Source organism: Rhinoderma darwinii, chromosome 8 (genome assembly GCF_050947455.1).
Source record: "Rhinoderma darwinii isolate aRhiDar2 chromosome 8, aRhiDar2.hap1, whole genome shotgun sequence".
Classification (NCBI taxonomy): domain Eukaryota; kingdom Metazoa; phylum Chordata; class Amphibia; order Anura; family Rhinodermatidae; genus Rhinoderma; species Rhinoderma darwinii.
This window is the reverse complement of record NC_134694.1, coordinates 6,128,634-6,142,878: the sequence shown is the minus strand read 5'-3', so window position 1 is coordinate 6,142,878 and position 14,245 is coordinate 6,128,634. Positions and strand designations below refer to the sequence as shown.

Below are 14,245 nucleotides of genomic sequence, written 5' to 3'. Positions count from 1 at the left end.
GGCTCCTAGCATCATACTTATGTACGACGCTAGGAGTCCCTGCCTCACCGTGGAACTACTGTCCTGTACTGAAAACATGATTACAGTACGTGACAGTTGTCCCGCAGCGAGGCAGGGACTCCTAGCGTCGTACATAAGTATGATGCTAGGAGCCCGGCTCCCTGCACTGTGTTCGGTCCGGGACTTGCGGCCGGAATACGTCCGTCAATTACGGACGTAATTAGGGTATGTTCACACGGCCAAATTTCAGACGTATACGAGGCGTATTTTGCCTCGTTTTACGTCTGGAAATACGTCTCAAATACGTCGTCAAACATCTGCCCATTACTTTCTATGGGTATAACGCTGTATTGTCCACACGACGCGTAATTTTACGCGTCGTACGGCAATTACGACGCATAAAATTACGCCTCGTAAAAAGAAGTGCAGGACACTTCTTTGGACGTTTTTGGAGCTGTTTTCTCATAGGCTATGTTCACACGGGGTATTTTGCCGAGTTTTTTGACGCGGAAACCGCATCGCAAAACTCGGCAGAAATGGCCCGAGAACGCCTCCCATTGATTTCAATGGGAGGCGTCGGCGTCTTTTTCCCGCGAGCAGTAAAACTGCCTCGGAGGAAAAAGAAGCGACATGCCCTATCTTCGGGCGCTTCCGCCTCCGACCTCCCATTGACTTCAATGGGAGGCAGGAGAAAGCGTGTTTTATGCCCGCGGCGCTCAATGGCCGCGGGCGAAAAACGGCGCGATAATTGCTGTTCACACGGAGTATTTTGGGGGAGGAATATCTGCCTCAAAATTCCGTTTGGAACTTTGAGGCAGATATTCCTCCCCCAAAATACTCCGTGTGAACATAGCCATAGACTCCAATGAAAACAGCTCCAAAAACGGACGTAAAAAACGCCGCGAAAAACGCCGCGAAAAGTGCGAGTTGGTCAAAAAACGTCTGAAAAGCAGGGTCTGTTTTCCCTTGAAAATAGCTCTGGATTTTCAGACGTTTTTGGTCACTACGTGTGCACATACCCTAAACATCAGCACGGAGCCGCAGTGTGGGCGGATGTGATGTGAGTCCTCCTACTATATACAATGTATCAATCACCCGCTGGACTGGAATATCTGACAGTGACAAGTATTGGAGGATTATCAGACTGGGGAATCTTCCTGCCTGTGGCACATTGTTTACCACCAGGGGGCAGCACTCCATAGCTGTCCTAGCACCACTACGTAACATGACTCCCTGTGTGTGTACATACATGGTGCTGGGGCCGCGGCTATATCGGGCCCTGACGGCTCCATACACATCACTAGCGCAGCCTCCACAACCATAGAGCAGAAAGAGGCGGGCTAGAGCGGCGCCAATCATAGCGAAGAAAGGAGGAGAGAGAGCGGAGGATGCGGAAGTGCAGGTGAGAGCTGGGGCAGGGCAGGGAGCTAAAGGGGGAAATGTGAGGGCAGGAGGGGCTCAGGAGCTGACAATCTACTACTGCACCGAGCTCTGCTGCCTGTACTCTGTATACTAGCCATATACAGTGTGCTGTGCCCCATATACAGTGTGCTGTGGCCCATATAGTGTGCTGTGCCCCATATACAGTGTGCTGTGCCCCATATACAGTGTGCTGTGCCCCAGATACAGTGTGCTGTGCCCCAGATACAGTGTGCTGTACCCCATGTACTCTGTATACTAGCCATATACAGTGTGCTGTGCCCCATGTATAGCGTGCTGTACCCCATGTATAGCATGCTTTGCCCCATATACACTGTGCTGTGCCCCATATACAGTGTGCTGTGCCCCATATACAGTGTGCTGTGCCCCATATATACTGTGCTGTACTCTTCATAACTGTATACACCGAAACTGTACCCCATATACACTGTGCTGTGCCCCATATACACTGTGCTGTGCCCCATATATATTGTGCTGTACGTCACATAGCTGTATACACCGACACTGAACCCCATGTACACTGTGCTGTACCCCATATATAGTGTGCTGTACTCCACATAACTGTATACACCGACACTGAACCCCATATATAGTGTGCTGTGCCCCATATATAGTGTGCTGTGCCCCATATATAGTGTGCTGTGCCCCATATATAGTGTGCTGTGCCCCATATATAGTGTGCTGTTCCCCATATATAGTGTGCTGTTCCCCATATATAGTGTGCTGTTCCCCATATACAGTGTGCTGTGCCCCATATACAGTGTGCTGTACCCCAGATACAGTGTGCTGTACCCCAGATACAGTGTGCTGTGCCCCATATACACTGTGCTGTGCCCCATATACACTGTGCTGTGCCCCATATACACTGTGCTGTGCCCCATATACACTGTGCTGTGCCCCATGTACAGTGTGCTGTGCCCCATGTATAGCGTGCTGTGACCCATATACAGTGTGCTGTGCCCCATATATACTGTGCTGTACTCTTCATAACTGTATACACCGAAACTGTACCCCATATACACTGTGCTGTGCCCCATATACACTGTGCTGTGCCCCATATATATTGTGCTGTACGTCATAGCTGTATACACCGACACTGAACCCCATGTACACTGTGCTGTACCCCATATATAGTGTGCTGTACTCCACATAACTGTATACACCGACACTGAACCCAATATATAGTGTGCTGTGCCCCATATATAGTGTGCTGTGCCCCATATATAGTGTGCTGTGCCCCATATATAGTGTGCTGTGCCCCATATATAGTGTGCTGTGCCCCATATACAGTGTGCTGTTCCCCATATACAGTGTGCTGTTCCCCATATACAGTGTGCTGTGCCCCATATACAGTGTGCTGTGCCCCATATACAGTGTGCTGTGCCCCATATACACTGTGCTGTGCCCCATATACACTGTGCTGTGCCCCATATACACTGTGCTGTGCCCCATATACACTGTGCTGTGCCCCATATACACTGTGCTGTGCCCCATGTACAGTGTGCTGTGCCCCATGTACAGTGTGCTGTGCCCCATGTATAGCGTGCTGTGACCCATATACAGTGTGCTGTGCCCCATATATACTGTGCTGTACTCTACATAACTGTATACACCGAAACTGTACCCCATATATACTGTGCTGTACCCCATATACACTGTGCTGTGCCCCATATACACTGTGCTGTGCCCCATATACACTGTGCTGTGCCCCATATACAGTGTGCTGTACCCCATATATATTGTGCTGTACGTCACATAGCTGTATACACCAACACTGAACCCCATGTACACTGTGCTGTACCCCATATATAGTGTGCTGTACTCCACATAACTGTATACACCGACACTGAACCCCATATATACTGAACCCCATATATAGTGTGCTGTGCCCCATATATAGTGTGCTGTGCCCCATATATAGTGTGCTGTGCCCCATATATAGTGTGCTGTGCCCCATATATAGTGTGCTGTGCCCCATATATAGTGTGCTGTGCCCCATATATAGTGTGCTGTGCCCCATATATAGTGTGCTGTGCCCCATATATACTGTGCTGTACCCCATATATAGCGTGCTGTACTCCACATAACTGTATACACTGTGCTGTACCCCATATACAGTGTGCTGTGCCCCATATACACTGTGCTGTGCCCCATATACACTGTGCTGTGCCCCATATATAGTGTGCTGTGCCCCATATACACTGTGCTGTACTAACTGTATACACCGACCCCCTATACACTGTGCTGTACCCCATATATAGTGTGTTATACTCCACATAACTGTATACACCGACACTGAACCCCATATAGTGTGCTGTACTCCACATAACTGTATACACCGACACTGAACCCCATATAGTGTGCTGTACCCCATATACAGTGGGGCTGTACTCCACATAACTGTATACACCGACACTGAACCCCATATATAGTGTGCTGTACTCCACATAACTGTATACACCGACACTGAACCCCATATACACTGTGCTGTACCCCATATACACTGTGCTGTACTCCACATAACTGTATACACCCACACTGAACCCCATATACACTGAACCCCATGTACACTGAACCCCATGTACACTGTGCTGTACCCCATATATAGTGTGCTCTACCCCATATACAGTGTGCTGTGCCCCATATATAGTGTGCTATACTCCACATAACTGTATACACCGACACTGAACCCCATATACAGTGTGCTGTACTCCACATAACTGTATACACCGACACTGAACCCCATAGTGTGCTGTACCCCATATACAGTGTGCTGTACTCCACATAACTGTATACACCGACACTGAACCCCATATACACTGTGCTGTACCCCATATACATATACACTGAACCCCATATACACTGTGCTGTACCCCATATATAGTGTGCTGTACTCCACATAACTATACACCTTAACTGAACCCCATATACACTGTGCTGTACCCCATATAACTATATACTAGCACTACCACCATATACACTGCTACAACCCCATATAACTATATACTAGCACTACCACCATATACACTGCTACACCCCCATATAACTATATACTAGCACTACCCCATATACACTGCTACACCCCCATATAACTATATACTAACACTACCCCATATACACTGCTACACCCCCATATAACTATATACTAACACTACCCCATATACACTGCTACACCCCCATATAACTATATACTAACACTACCCATATACACTGCTACACCCCCATATAACTATATACTAACACTACCCATATACACTGCTACACCCCCATATAACTATATACTAACACTACCCCATATACACTGCTACACCCCCATATAACTATATACTAACACTACCCCATATACACTGCTACACCCCCATATGACTGTATATACTTACTGTACCCCATATACCGGTGCATACTCTCCGGACCCCATATACCGGTGTATACTTTCCGGACCCCGTAACTAGCAACAAGTTTGTGTGCGGTCTCCGACTTTGATACTAGAGTCATATCTTTTTGTTGTTTTTAACTTGTATAATGTTTGTCCAATAAAATGTAAAAACTTTTTATATATATACATTGGCGTCAAAGGCTCTCGATTGTTTCTCTGTGTTAAAAGATTTGTACATGGAGCCGCCTAGATGATATGGGGGGACAGTGGTGGTTTAAACAGTCTCCAGCCTCTATTACAATTTTGTTTGGAGTCTATATATTGATACCGGTGTATACTGTCTGGACCCCATATACCTGTGTATACTGTCCGGACCCCATATACCTGTGTATACTGTCCGGACCCCATATACCTGTGTATACTGTCCGGACCCCATATACCTGTGTATACTGTCCGGACCCCATATACCTGTGTATACTGTCCGGACCCCATATACCGGTGTATACTGTCCGGACCCCATATACCGGTGTATACTTTCCGGACCCCATATACCTGTGTATACTGTCCGGACCCCATATACCGGTGTGCACCATCTAGCAGCTGTTTGTGGGGTTGTTTGTCATGGCAGGTTGAAGATGACAGAATGACACAATGGAAGACGCCGGGCCCTCGCTCCTCCCTGACAGCATCCTCTATCAGATTTTTCAGAGCTTGGGGCCTGCAGATTTGCTGTCTGCTGGACTGGTGTGCCGGCGCTGGTACCAGGTGTCCAGAGATGACTTCTTGTGGAAGGAGCTGTTCTACAGACATTACCAGGTGCAGCGGTTTATCCCTCGCTACCCAGGTACAGTACAGAGATCACTTGCTTCATTCATGTAGAGTAGCAGAGGTATTTCTTTTGCTCTGTATGTGGTTGTCTCCTGTAGTGACATGATGTTTGTATGACAGGCTCTGATTCATGGTATGAGGAGTTCCAGCGTCTTTGTGACAGCGCCCCCTGTGTGGAGGTGGAGAGGCTCCAGGAGCACACGGACCAGGTCCTGCACATCAGCTTCTCACACTCGGGAGAGCTCTGCACCTCCTGCTCTAAGGACTGCACGGTGAAGGTGAGGAGGCGCTCCGCTCACGCTGCGTCCTGACCCCTCAGAGCTGTGCTCTTATCTTCTCCTCCTCCTGCAGATATGGAACACCAGGCACCCGATATCCCTCCTGCACAGCGCAAGCATGAGGCCCCACCACTGGAACTACACCCAGTTCTCCCAGTTTAATTCTGACGACACGCTCCTCCTGGTGTCCGGGGTCTTTGTAGGACCCCACAACTCGTGCGCAGGGGAAATCGCCATCTTCAGTCTCGGTGAAAACCTTTCATTTGTTTATGTAGATTACGTTTTTCCCTCTAATATTGGAGAAAAATAGATAAACACCCCGGGTTAGAGTCGTCCTCTTGTTTAATTTTTTATTTTTTTTTCTGGTAAAGCTGGTCGACAACCAATATGGCAGCTAGCCGATCCCAAGTCTATATACTCTGCTTTTCTAGAGTCCTGAAAAGCAAGGCCAGGATCACACACACAGTTTTGGTGCCGATTTTTTGATCCAAAAGGAAGGAAACGTATAAAGGAAAGTCTGATGCATCTTCTTTCTTTTGTGTCCACCTTTGTGTTTGGCTCAAAAAACTGCACCAAAAACTGCATCAAAACTGTGTGTGTGATCCTGGCCTTAAAATATGTGCAAGATGAAGGGAGCAAGGAATATATCACTGCAATTGAGCCATATTGGTTGCTACCCAGCTTTCCAAGAAACAGAAAACCAAAATCAGTTGCTGAATGATTGACAGAAGAGGAAATGTCAAGAATTTAAAGGGACACTCCAGACAAAACTGACAATCTCTGTTCTGTGTGAGCGGGTGGAGCGTGACTTATGTATTCGGAGTTCTTTTAGTCCCTTGGGCCCTGCACCTTCCATAACACAGTGTTTCTGTTTTGCCCGGAGTGTTTCTTTAACTTTACTGGGGATCTTTTTTCATATCCCCGACATCCGGCCATTACCTCGCACACATAAAACACTGTCTGCCTTTGCTCCGGCCTTTTAGTGGGTGATATTAGCAAAACCGCATTGCTGAAATATTCCAGGTTTGCTGATATAGATCTTGTATTTTCTTCTCCACCCACAGATGGATTTAACCTTCTATCCCGAGTAAGAAATAAACCCTATGACGTGTTCGGCTGTTGGCTTAATAACACCCACCTCATCTCCGGGAACCTGCACCGTATGGGCCGGGTCACCTCCTGCTCCGTGCTGTGGTTAAATAAGGCCTTTCAGGTAGGTACATGAGGTACTGGAAGCCGCACCTGCAGAAGGGGGTGTTCACTTTAATTTGTCACGTGTCCTCTATCTCCAGGACGTGGAGTCTGAGAACCTTAATGTGGTGAAGCGACTGTTCAAAATTCAGAACCTGAATGCCAGCACTATCCGTATGGTGATGGTGGCAGATTGCCCAGATCTACTGGCAGAGGCTGAAGATAAAGTCGAGATCACACAAAGCTGCTCGCAACCTCAGGAGGAGGATGAGGACAGCACCGAGGAAGAGGAAGGAAGTGCGGAGGACGATCTAGGAAGGGACATTGTAGGAGAAGATGCTCAGATTGCAGCTGCTCTTCAGTTCCTAATGGAAGACCAAATCCAAGAACTGCAGGAAGCGCCGCCGCCTCCACTCACTGAGGAGCAGTTTGAGACTAAGGTGGCCCAGTGGTATGCAAAATACAGGACAAAACAACCCGACGAACCTCAGGCCGTGGAGGGGGGCGCAAGGAAGAAATACCTAATCTTCACTACTGGCTCCCTGACGTACTCCCCCCATCAGATAGGTAATATTTTTTAAGATTGTTATTAATCTATCTCTGCAGGTAAAGCAAACGTTAATAGTTTTTCATGTGCTTGTAGTAACCGCATTCTGCCACAAGATGTCACTGCTGCTGTAGATACATATCCAGCTAATATCCAGCAGTGATTCTGCACGTGCAGCATCTCATCCCATTGCTTTTTTTCCTTTCGTTTGCAGGGATTAAGCAGCTTCTTCCACATCAGATGACTACAGAGGGTCCCGTGCTGGGCGAGGAGCGGGGCCCCAATGAGTTCTTTGACTCCCTTGACCATGTAATTAATATTCACGGTCATATTATAGGCATGGGTCTATCTCCAGATCACAGGTGAGCGCACCAGCCAATATTTTTTAATTTCAGGTATAGTAGAAGATCCTTTTATGTCATACTAGAATTTGGTTCCTCTAGATCAGTAGTCTCCAACTGTTGCAAAACTACAATTCCCGACATGCCCTGATATCGCTAGACTGTCAGAGGATGTTGGGAGTTGTAGTTTTGCAACAGCTGGATTTGGATCTATCTAGATTATAACAATTATGTGGTTGCTCTTTGTAGGTATTTATATGTAAATAGTCGCTCCTGGCCTCAAGACTGCGTGATCTCTGATCCCATGTATCCACCGCCCATTGCCGAGGAAATAGAACTTCGAGTCTTTGACCTAAAGACCCTGCGGGAGGTGAAGGAGCCCCTGCGAGCCCACCGAGCATACACCCCAAATAACGAGTGCTTCTTCATCTTCCTAGACGTCAGCCAAGACTTCGTGGCCAGGTAGGTGGGAGTAATTAAAAAAAACCGACAGGTATTTGTAGAACCCTAAGGCCTCATGCACACAATGCGAATTTGATGCAGATTTTCCATGCAGAAATTCTGCAGCATTTTTGCAACATCAATTGACATCCTGCAGATTCAGAATCCGCGCCGCAGCTCAGTTGCTCAGAAGGTCTTTTCTGCAGATTTTTTTTTTTTTTTACAGCATGCGGATGATATTTGTTTAAATCGCTGCTTCTGTAACCTGCTGGGGATTTTCCACAATGAGGGACTAAACCTCTTATGAAATCTGCCAAAATAAACTAAAGGTTTTGTTGTCCCTTTAAATTATTTTATTTCTATAAAGTGCAGTACCTCCTTGTTGCCTGTAGATGTCAGTAGATGAGTAGCATTAGTCTGCCAGTCAGTCGGATACAATGCGCAATGAGTTTTTGCTTAGATTTAGAAGACCTTCGTGACGCACGCGCTGCAGATTGAGTCCGGAATTTGCACTGAAAATTTGCAGCAATTTTCTATACAACAAATGTGGATGCGGTTTTTAAATGGAAAGACGAGCTGCGGATTTGCAGCATGAATTTCACCCTTTGCAATGCAGAAGACAGAATGGGCATGCGGTGGATTTGATTTCTGATTTCCGCTGTGTGTGAATAGGGTTGTGAAAACCAATACCGAAAATCTCCAACATCTAAACATCTCCCAAGTGAATCCTCGTTTCTTTATATATTTGCCCAGCGCTCACTTATCACGTGCTCGGTTTTATATTGTAAACGGGGGTCGTGTGAGATTAGAAAATCAGGCTCTACATTGGTCTCCACTACACGGGGCTGGGCCTGCTATTGCAGCTTTAGGTCCTGTTCACACTGAGTATTTTTGCAGGCAGAAAACTCTGCCTCAAAATTCCTTCAGAAATTTTGAGACAGATTTTGACCTGCCTGCACTTTCTTGCCGTGGTTCTTGCAGCGTTTTGCGCCCGGGGCCATTGAGCGCCGCGGGCAAAAAAACGCAGTGAAAAGCGTTTCCTCTGCCTCCCATTGATTTCAATGACAAGAAAGAGCATGCCCCTTTTTTTTACCGCGAGTGGCTAAAAGCCGCCTCAGAAAAAAGTGCCTCCATTAAAATCAGTGGGAGGCGCCATTTTTAGGGCGCTGATTCCAAATCGGTTTTCACATAAAAAAACTGCATGTGAACTGGGCCTAAAACCATTCAGAGAGGAGCTGGATCTAAACACGGACCCGTCTGACCTGATCGTATGCACTGGATCTGGCTGATTTCTGCAGGGTCCTTGTCATGGAGCCGCCTGATTGTCATTTGCAATAGTTCAAATCCATTCTGTAGCACCGCGAGGGTCCGGCTGTAGCCCTGACCTTACGGACGATGGGATTTTCTTAGAAAAGTCTACAGAGAACCATCAGAAGGAGAAGCAGCCCAAAATGTAACACCTTCTACAGCAATCTCTGAGCTTTCTTCAGCAGAACAACGTCCTCATTGGTTTTCCCGGCTCCGTTCAGTGCCAGATTATCAGACGCCGGATTAAAAAAAGGTTTTTACGTAAATACGGTTTCTATTATTGAGATTAGAAGGTCTGAAAAAACTGTATTGTGTCCAGGTTAAGGGCCCGTTCACGCCAACGTGAATTACGTCTGGAAATCACGCGCAGCACACGGGCCCATTGATATCAATGGGGCCAATCACACATGTGAATTTTCACGCAGCGAGAGTCTGTTGCAGTCAATGGGTTCGTGAAAACCACTAGGGGGAGCTCACTGCATGCAGATTTAAAGTCAATGGAAGCTGTATATAAGTGTGAGCTCCCCCTAGTGGTGGCTAGTAAAATATGAAATTATACATACTATATGTCATGAGACTTGTAGTTGGTGATATTTCCTCAGTTTTCAGTTGTGCTGTTGTGAGATTCCAGATTAGAGCAATGATTTGGAGGCTGATTTGCTCTTCTTTATTCCAGTGGAGCAGAGGATCGCTGCGGCTACATCTGGGACCGTCACTACAACGCCTGCCTGGCTACCTTGCCTCACGACGACGTGGTCAACTCTGTGGCATTCTGTCCCGTAGATCAGGAGCTCCTGCTTACTGCCAGTGACGACTACACCATCAAAGTGTGGCGGTCCAGGCGCTCCTTGCGCTGCCCCCAGAACTTAATGAGGTTTTCCACTTGGTCTGCATCCTCCGACACTTGATGTTACTGTTCCGTCCACATCCATTGACCATAGAGGCATGACCAGTGTACGCCCATTACTGAGACCCAGGACTCTGTTAATAAATGTGCAGGTTATAGCGACGTAGAGAACACCTTCCTGCTTAACCACACTTGGTTGTCCCTGAGAAAAGACGCAGATGACAAGTTCTATTTCCTCTGTCCTTCCGTGGTGATCCTTGTCCTGACGACTATTGCGACCTGGAACGATGGCGTAAGAAATGATTGAATGACAGGTCCTCAGAGCCGTGACCTCCAGCTGCTGCAGAACTCCAACTACCAGCACGGGGAGCTGTAAGCTTTGCTACAGCTGGAGCCCGCGGACGTAAGGTGATATTCTGTAACCATGGCGACACATAGATCTGCATAGGAGCTGTATACACTTATTGTTCGATTTTGTTTTTAAGTCAATATTCACAGTTGTTCCATTTTTATTTGTTATCTTGGAAGCATTGGAGCAATTAAACAAATTAATTGCAAATGTGTACATACCCCAGGCATGTTATGACTGATAAATCGGTGTCTCCATGGTAACCGAGCCCTGCGGAGGGTGTTGGTATTAGATACCTTCGCGCTGCCATCACGGTGTCTAGGGGCCAGAAGAAATATTTGAAGCCACCAGGTAGTAGCATATAAAAACAAGAGGCTACAATTCATTAGTTTTTATAATATACACCTCAGCTGCTGCAGAACCTCTTTTTGAAAAGTAATACGGAGCTTCCTGTCTGCCATTGATTGATATGAAACTCCCTCATCCTTTTCAAAAGGATCCGCAGCTTCTAGGGCACAGTACTGTAGCTGCTGAAGAACCTCTTTAATAGTCAGAGCATTACATGTCAGTCACTGGTCGGCATCGGAGAAGGAACTTCCTGCAAAAGACAGAACTATTGCAGGAAGAGATAAGCAGTGTATGTAGTGCCGCTCATCTCTATTATCAGCATGTGGTGTTTATACAAATATTATTGACTGACCTATGTAAAACTTCCACTGACGAGTATTATGAGCGTGGTGGCGCTGCCGGTCTCCATGGTAACAGCTGCTCCGTCATTCATCCCTCATAATGTCCATTATTGTTTCCCCTATTAGTTTGCAGTGGCGGCGCCCGTCCCGTGTCAATGATGTAATCGCCATTTATAGCGTCCCCTGTGAAAAATCCTCGTCTCCAGGACTAGATGTGCGGATTCTATTACACAATCTGACACCAAACCCGCTATTTCTCTGGATTTTCCTGCCCGGGGTGATGTTGAATCCTGTCATGTGAAGGCAGAAAAATCTTGGTGGTTGTTTGTTGTTCCCCAATTGACAGGATTCAATCGCCCCTCTGGCAGGAAACATCCGGCTACCGGGGACTTGTATTTCAGCCGCCGCCACACAGACATTTATATCCAGACAATGGTTTAACCCCTTACATGCCTAGTTTTTTCCCTCCCCGCCTTCCAAGAGCAATCATTATTTTTCCGTCTGAATCGCCGTATGAGGTCTTGTCTTCTGCGGGACGAGTTGTCGTTTTTTAATGACACTATTAAAAGGCTGTGGAAACTTTTCATGCCGTTTTTTTTCTCCCTGGATTGTATATATTTTGTGATAAATATCCTTTTATTACAAATGTTGCTTCGTTTCTGTCCTGCAGCTTCTATGTATCCACTGTACATAGAAGCTGCAGACCGCTCCTGTGTGCCTGACACCTCATCTAAACATAATACTGATAAAATAACATTATATTTTAACCCCTTCCCGACATCCACTATATATATATATATATATATATATATTACAGCAGAGGTCGGGTGGGGGGTATGGAACGGGCTGAGGCCGCTCCATAGAACGAACATGCCAGCTGTGTGTAATAGAAGACGCTTCAGTGTAATGAGCAGAATGCCAGTCAAAGCCGACCGCGGCATCCAAGCCATTAGAAACGGGGTGACGTTGCATCGGGCCTCCTGCCATCTTTGTACAGGGCTTCATAGGAGACGGTCAGTATAACGATATGTTGCAATATATTAAATCCATCGATCACTGGTTCACGTCCCATAGGGGGACTAATAAAAAAATAAGTTAAATACAGTTTAAAAAAATATATATATATTAAAAAAATAATAATAATTTTCCCCCAAGCGCGATATAAGAAAAAACAAAACATAACCGGTATCGCCGCATCCGTGAAAGTCCGACTATTACAATATAACATTATTTAATCCGCACGGTGAACGGCAAAAAAAAAAAAAATGCCACAATTACAGTTTTTTTAGTTACTTTTTATCAATTTGGTATCAACGTAATCGTATTGACCCGCAGAATAAAGTTAACATGCCGTTTTTACCGCAGGGTGAATGCCATAAAAACAAAATCCCAACAAAACATTGAAGAATCGCTGTTTTTTCCCCTCCCATTCCACAACACAAAGAATTTTTCTCTTGTTTCCCGGTACAAATCAAGTCCTTACCCGGCTCTATGGACGGAAGTTACGGCTTTTGTAAGATGAGGAGGGAAAAAAATGAAAGTGAAAATCCGAAAAATGGCTGCAGCGGTAAAAGGTTAATAGTTTGGACGTCTCCGCGGATACCAGTTATATATTTTATTGTTTACACAATGTTACAGTCAATATTTGAATAGTTTTACAATGATTACATTTTGATTACATTTTTTTTAGTCCCGCTAGGGGGCTTGAACATGTGACCATTCGATAATTTGCACAATACCCTGCAATAAGTGTGTGTTGATTGTATTGTGCATTTTGCCATCAAATCTGCATGTCAATTTATGTTGCGTAAATGCTGCTGAGTTTTCATTCCCTCTAACGGCTTCGGTGCTGCGGTCGCTACCGACTGTAGCATTTCCGATTCTGGCCACCGGGGTGTATGGAGCAGGATCCTGTTCTTTACTTTTGTCTCCACCATCACGATGGTTTAAGGGCGCGACTACTACTAGAGATCATACAATACATAAGTGCAGTCCAGCGCCTCACTTCAATTGAATCCTGACGCCCTACATAAGTGACGTGCTGGGCTGCATCTATGATGAACACCCCAAAAACACGTAACATCACCACCTTTGGACAACTGTGTTGGGCCAATGAGTGTAAATAACAGGTCTGCTTACCGTGCTAATCGCTGCACATCCCCCTCCCCACATCTTCACACATTCTGTTTTGTGTTCTATTGTATTTGATTTGTTCCACAACTCACCGACTCAATCCTTTTTTTTTTTAAATAAAATATATGAAGTTTATTGCACTGTGTACTTTATAAGAACATATAACTATTATAATACTGCAAAAGGCACTTAACAGCTGCGTGTGTCATCAGCGTATGATGCGCGGCTGCGTGATTTTCGCGCAGCCGCCATCATTATGACACTCCGTTTGGATGTTTGTTAACAGAAAAGCGCGTGGTGCTTTTCTGTTTTACATTCAGAGTTTGACAGCTGTTGCGCGAAACACGCAGTTCGCACGGAAGTGCTTCCGTGCGGCTTGCGTGGTTTTCACGTACCCATATAGTTTGCTGTCCTGTGCTCATGGTGGCAAAGTGGTCTGTGACAATGAGTGTTGGTTACGTCTGCTACTTTTGGGGG

General features: G+C 46.1%; 1 protein-coding gene across 1 annotated transcript; it reads left to right on the top strand.

Annotated features, from left to right (window-relative positions):
• Positions 1-1,149: 1,149 nt before the first annotated feature.
• Positions 1,150-13,903, top strand: FBXW5 (F-box and WD repeat domain containing 5). Its single transcript, XM_075834774.1, has 9 exons — positions 1,150-1,402; positions 5,445-5,660; positions 5,765-5,922; positions 5,996-6,170; positions 6,987-7,135; positions 7,215-7,680; positions 7,875-8,022; positions 8,251-8,463; positions 10,427-13,903. Exons 2-9 carry the CDS (start codon positions 5,468-5,470, stop codon positions 10,656-10,658), a joined length of 1,734 nt encoding a protein of 577 aa, XP_075690889.1. The 5' UTR covers positions 1,150-1,402; positions 5,445-5,467; the 3' UTR covers positions 10,659-13,903.
• The last annotated feature ends 342 nt before the right edge of the window (positions 13,904-14,245 follow it).